Raw genomic sequence first — 6000 nt, forward strand, 5'->3', positions numbered from 1 at the left:
AGCAGACTTTGGTTATCAGACTGTATTTAACACCTGGAGAGGACTTTGTGGGATTGCACTTTGGGGGAGGCAAATCCTTCAAAACAGCTTCTCTGTCTGGATTTGCCCCAGTTTGGTCTTTAAAGTCTGTCTTCTGACTAAGTGTAACTCAAACTCTTGTCTTCTCATTAACCTGCTCCCCCACTGGGCCTATTAGTCTAGCAAATTAAAAATATATGGAAAAGACTTAATAAACAAGTTCTTGAATAGCTTTGTGGTATGTTTGAGGTGTGAACTAGATTGTAGACATTGTAGGTCCAGGCTTGCTTTCTGCTGCCCACTGCAGTCAGGATGCTGTAGGAGGCTGGGCATGGGTGGGATACCTTGAGAGGGGCATGTAAATGGACGTGGTGATGACGGCTCCAGGGTGAGAGGGTGCAGCTTCAAGGGCATGGAGCTGCGCAGAGCTGGTGTGGCAGGTGTCTGAGGGCAACTGAGGCAGGACTGAGGCATAGAGAGATGAATTTGTGCTGTGGCTGCATCAGGGGAAGCTAAAGCATAAAACTGGTGCCAGCCAGCCTTTAACTGCTTCCTGTCAGGTGTAAGTAAAAGACCCCACGAGGTAAAGCTGATTATGGCTCTTGCCCCAAGAGCCTCAGCCATGAGGGGTGAAGCCCAGGCCCAGGGATGCCTCTGTTCACTCTCAGAGGCGGAGTTGGAGCCTCGATTTTCCAGGTCAGATTTCTTGCATTTGTCACCTGCATGCCCTGTGGGCATTAGACAACCAGGAGTTTGCATTTTTACTAGTTCTGTGCCCTCATGCATTACCATCTCATCTGGGTTGCAAATTACTCTCTAAAGAGAGCACAGTTTCCTTTTAGCACCCTGCATAATATTTCAGGCTGAAGGTGCAGCACTGCCTTTAGGTTAGCAGAACAGGGTCAGGAACACGGAAAACACCTGGATAAGTAAGTGCATGACCACGGCTCTGGTCATTACACTGGGACACAGCCTGAAACATGGATAATTTTTTTGGACACTGAGAATTTGGAGATCAGGGATGTGATAAGTGCAGTGTTGGTTCTACCCAGTTCCTAATCTCTCAGAGAGGATTGCACAGCGATGGGCAGATGGCTGATGACTCCAGTGGGCTACTGTGTGGGAAAGGATATTTGCAGGGTCTGTAGGTATTTGCAGAACATCTGCAGGGTGGTCAGTGCTCTGGATCTGGTCGGTCTCTGACCATTTGTGTATACCAGTCAACGCCAGCAGAGCATCAGTCATTTACTACAGAAGGCAAACAAAAATTTATATAAATTATATTATCTGCCATCAAATTGCCAATCCAATTAGTGTGTTACAATCAGGACAGAAGGCACAAACCCATAAACTTCTCAAATGTTTTTATGCAAAAAGAATTCAGGATTCCTGCCCGGTAAAAGCCCCTGCTTTGCCCTGTGCTAAAATTTGGTTTATTTTATAAGAAACTAAAGATTACAATGGTCTTGAAGTTGTATTTGTGGGTTTTGTAGTGGTTAGCTAGTTCTCAGAAGAGGATACTGGAAAGTAAGAGACTTGCTGATGTCATTTTTAATTCACCACCAGTACCCAAAAAAAAAAAAAAAGCTGAGAGAGATGTTGGTGGCCCTATATAAGGTGCACCTCACCTCCTGCAGAGCACATCAAGAATCACAGCAAAGGTAAGGCTTGAAGCCTTTGTGCCTCTCTCACGTTGCCTTGCCCACTCTCCCTGGTGCTAACACTACCCTCTCTCATCAGTGCTGAAGTGCTGTAGCTGCAGCCTGCTGGGACGGACAACTTTGGATCGTGAGCCATGGCCTCCCTGCAAACCTTGACCAAGAGCTTCTCAGGATGGGTCATCTTCTGCTGCTGTTGCTGTCTCCCTCTTCTTCTCACCAGCCCTCTGCCTCCAAAAGGGGCAGGGGTGACTTCTACCACCCACCATGCCTGCAAGCTCAGGAAGATCAACTTCCAGCAGCCCTACATCAGGAATCGCACCTACACCTTGGCTAAAATGGTACAGTAACCCACATGTCCTTCATGGAGGGATCTGACCTCCTCTGCCAGTGCCCCGGCTTCTCGCCTTTGGCATTTCTCTCTTTCTCATGCCTTTCTCCCAGAAAACATGGATTTGCAGTAAGCAGAGCTTGGGCATGTGCAGTGAGTCTGTTGTCTGCTGGTTGTGTAGCCAGGGGAAGCTGCTGCCTGACGTCCTCCTGCTCCTTGAGGGAAAGGCAGCCCCTGGCACAGCACAGCTCCTTCTCTCGAGTGGCTGCTGCTAGACTGGGGCAATTTTTAAATATGAGCTTAAATTTCTCTGCTTCCCTAGTCCATTTGGAGCTGGGCCTGTCCATGAGTCCAGCCACGCACAGGCAGCTCCTCAGGCATCTGCTTGGGCAGGTTTCTTGTCTGCTCTTCTTACCACGGGTGGGTCCCCCCTGGTGTACACCACTGAGTGCTGCAGCACCTCCCAGCAGCACTGTGGGCCACCCTGAGGTCGGCCACCTGCGGCATCTGGTTTAGTCATCATAACCACTACGATCTCTGATGTTTAAGATGCGCACAGGAATTCAGACTGCTGCTTATTTATTTTCCAGTAATACTAACCTTGAATCTCACCCAGTTAAGGGGAGAAACAGACACAATGCCCAAGCTTATCTACCTGTAACAGGCTGTCTGTGGTGTCCATTCCCTCATTTCATCTACACTATTGTTGATGTAAAGCTTGGGGTTTATTATTAATTTTTAGGTAAACTTCCCATCCTTACCTAACATTTTATTTTTTTCTTCTCAGGCCAGGGTCTCAGACCAGGACACTGACAACAGGCTCATTGGGCAGCAGCTCTATGTGAACATCAAGGTAAGCATTACACCAGGAGGCTGCTCTCTGCATCCTTCTGCAACCCTCATTGATCTCTTGCCATAATTTAGCGTGATCCCTTACTTGCATACATAGGAAAACAACCGCTGCTACATGATGAAGAGGATTGTGGAGATTGTAGTGAAAGATGTCCTCCTCACTGAGGCCAAGGACCAGTACCCATACGCTGAGGAGGTGGCTCAGTTCTTGGCATCCTTGACCTCGGAGCTGAGCAGATGTGTGAGTAGCTTTGCGTTTCTTTCCCTTCTCTGAGGCACCACTCTTGTCACTGCTCCTGAATCTCAGAATGCTGCAAACAGTGGCAAAAGGCAGTGATATAAAAGGAAACCTCAGATCAAAGATACCAAACTGGAGGTTGATAGAAAGGTGTGAAAAAGGAAAAAACAAACAAACAACACATTGCTGCATACAACCAATGTTATGTCTGGATGTTTTCTTTTTTTTAGAAATTCTCAGGACACAGAGAGCACGTTGAAAAGAACCTAGAAGAAATGAAGAGCAAAATGAAACAGGTACGTTTTTGCCCATCACTTAAAAGAGCAGTTCTAAACCCCAGTCATTTAGTTTAATTAAGGCTGACCTAATTATAAAACAAACTCTGGAGATTATTTAGGAGGTGAAGCCTGCAGGGGCATTAAAGAGGAGATTAGTGATGTTTCTGCTCCCAGCCCTCCTTCACTTGTCCTGTTAACTCTTTGCATGTGTCATGGTAATTTAAAATTGTCCTTCGGAGGTCAAGTTGCAAGTAACTATATATGCTACACTGAATCTGAATGAGCCAGTTTATATCTTATGGTATAATGACTCTAATAGAACTACTTGAGAGAATAAGGAGGGTGAATTCTTGATTCAATTTCTGTGACAAGCCTAATTCCAATTTTCTGAGAAATAATGAGATACTGAAACTCATATTCTGCTCTCTTCTAGTTGGGAGAGAATGGAAAGACTAAAGCCATTGGAGAACTGGATTTACTGTTTGACTATATGGAAAATGCCTGTACTGATGCCCCAAAGAAGGGAGGGAACAAGAAGAAAAACTGAAAGAGTTTCAGGTCAAGCTTGAAGAGATGTCTCCAAAAAACCCTTGCTATTACTGAAATTGATTAACTGTTGTGGAAAAAAACCCCACACCTATAGATGCAAAAAATAGTAAACTAGGTGAGCACAGGATGCATATCGCTGCCTTCTTTGAAAATGAAAACTCCAGGACAGTGTTTGCAGCATTGTTTCTACACAGGACATTAGTTATTTTCAAGGCACGCTCCTGTCCTCCTCATATCCATAGGAATGAGGCAACTGTTCCTATATTTTATATGCTGAGATTTGACACCTGTGAACCAGCTTTGGCAGTGACAGTAGCCAGGATATTTTGAGCCTTTTATTTGGAACTCTCTCCTGCATATGTTGCCCCCTTCTGACCTTTACCTGAAAAGTTGGTATTTCAGATTAATTCTGATTTTATTTTTGTCATTCATATTTAATGGTAACTTATTTTAAGGTAATAATTATACAGTACTTTTATTTATATAGGTTAATTAAAAATATCCAAGGAAATGTATTTATGAATCTGTGCTAGAGGCTTTTAAGTGAACTATGGAATTAAAACTGCTGTGTGATATTTATATACAGATGGATTGTTTTATAATGCTTACTCTTTAATTTATTATAATAAATATCTTCATCCTCTTATATTGCCATCTATAGAGCTTTTCTGTTTTACTCAAATGCAGAGGAGATAAGACACACTGTGCCTGTGGGGCTGCTGGACTAGTGGCTCTATTCTTGTATCCAGAAAGGATGCAGGCTTGGTCTGGGAACATGCTTCTTCACCATAAGGCTGCAATTTCAACTTACAAGAGGCCAGGGCTTAGTGAGGAGCTTGTGGGTTAGCCTTTCTTGTGGGGGGTGGCGGGAAATACAGCATCTCTCATGAGGGTCATTAGTTTGGTTCATTGATTCTGCCTCAATACACCTGTAGACAAGATCCCAAGCTGATGGTGAGAAGTCCCAAACTGTCCCCCTGGCTCAGATGAGATGGTGACGGTCAGGCAGCAGTTTCTACTGAAAACTCAGTAGCATCGCTGTGTTCTCCCTACCCCGTAGGCACGCTGAGCACAAACGGTGCTCTGCAGCATCAGGGATTTGAGAGCACTTTAGAAGAGAAGTGCTTGGTGCCTCCTCTCAATACAAGCTCTTAGACAGAAAAAAACCCCAAGTCACTGAAGAGCAGTTTAATCCATCATTATCATGTCCTTCAGCAATGTATGTACCTTAGGCAAAGACAGAGGGGTTGCTCTGGTGCAGCCAGGGACATTGGTGGCTAGACCAAGGTTAAAGTGGTGAAAAGTATCCAAATAGTGAGAAAGCCAGAGGAAATATGTAATAGCGGATTGTCAACAACTGGTGAAAACTTCTTGAGCAAGGCTTTAGCATTTATTCGTCAGGTCAACAGGCATCCTGTCCACATCTAAAAAAACCCAAAACAGCACGAATGTCCTCAAATAGAGAACTCAGTGTTGCAGTGCAGATGAAGGGGGGTGAAGTTTTGCAAACACAGTATATCAGCGACATTCACATGCAAAAATGCTTGCTAAAAGGATATCTAGAAGACACTCCATTAATAGATACTGTAACATGAGAATAATGTTGGTAGAAAACCTACCTTGTGGTCTACCTTGGTAGCTTCATCACTTAACTCCAGAGAAATCCCAGTTAGTCCAAAAATAGTTAGTCTCAACATCAGCTATTGAAGTTAGATGGTACTGAAGTGGGATTAAACTATCCCATGTTGCTCCTGAACAAGAGCAATTTTGAGATAAAAGCATCCGTCCATACCTAATTTAAACAAGGTTTACATGAACCAAAATTATAACACTTTCTTGTGGGAACTCACATACTAGACTGGCGTATGTTCTATCTAGGTGATGGATGTCTGTTATGTGTCAAACTAGATGCAATCAACATTGTTTACTTTGCTCCACACTCACATTTGCATCTCATAATATATGAATTACACAGCTGTTCACAGTCAAGGTAGAAGTGACCCAACAGTGACAGCCAGTCAAGCTTTGATAACACATGTGTTATCATGTGTTGGAGGTTAACCTTTTACTATATTC

General features: G+C 44.0%; 1 protein-coding gene across 1 annotated transcript; it reads left to right on the plus strand.

The window, feature by feature from the left end:
- Window positions 1-1658: 1658 nt before the first annotated feature.
- On the plus strand, window positions 1659-3922 carry IL22 (interleukin 22). The gene is made up of 6 exons (XM_010167135.1): window positions 1659-1679; window positions 1759-2017; window positions 2795-2860; window positions 2957-3100; window positions 3328-3393; window positions 3809-3922. The coding sequence occupies exons 2-6, from the start codon at window positions 1814-1816 to the stop codon at window positions 3920-3922; spliced, it is 594 nt and encodes a 197-aa protein (XP_010165437.1). The 5' UTR covers window positions 1659-1679; window positions 1759-1813.
- Window positions 3923-6000: the final 2078 nt, after the last annotated feature.

Source organism: Antrostomus carolinensis, unplaced genomic scaffold (assembly GCF_000700745.2).
Source record: "Antrostomus carolinensis isolate BGI_N321 unplaced genomic scaffold, ASM70074v2 scaffold10084, whole genome shotgun sequence".
Classification (NCBI taxonomy): domain Eukaryota; kingdom Metazoa; phylum Chordata; class Aves; order Caprimulgiformes; family Caprimulgidae; genus Antrostomus; species Antrostomus carolinensis.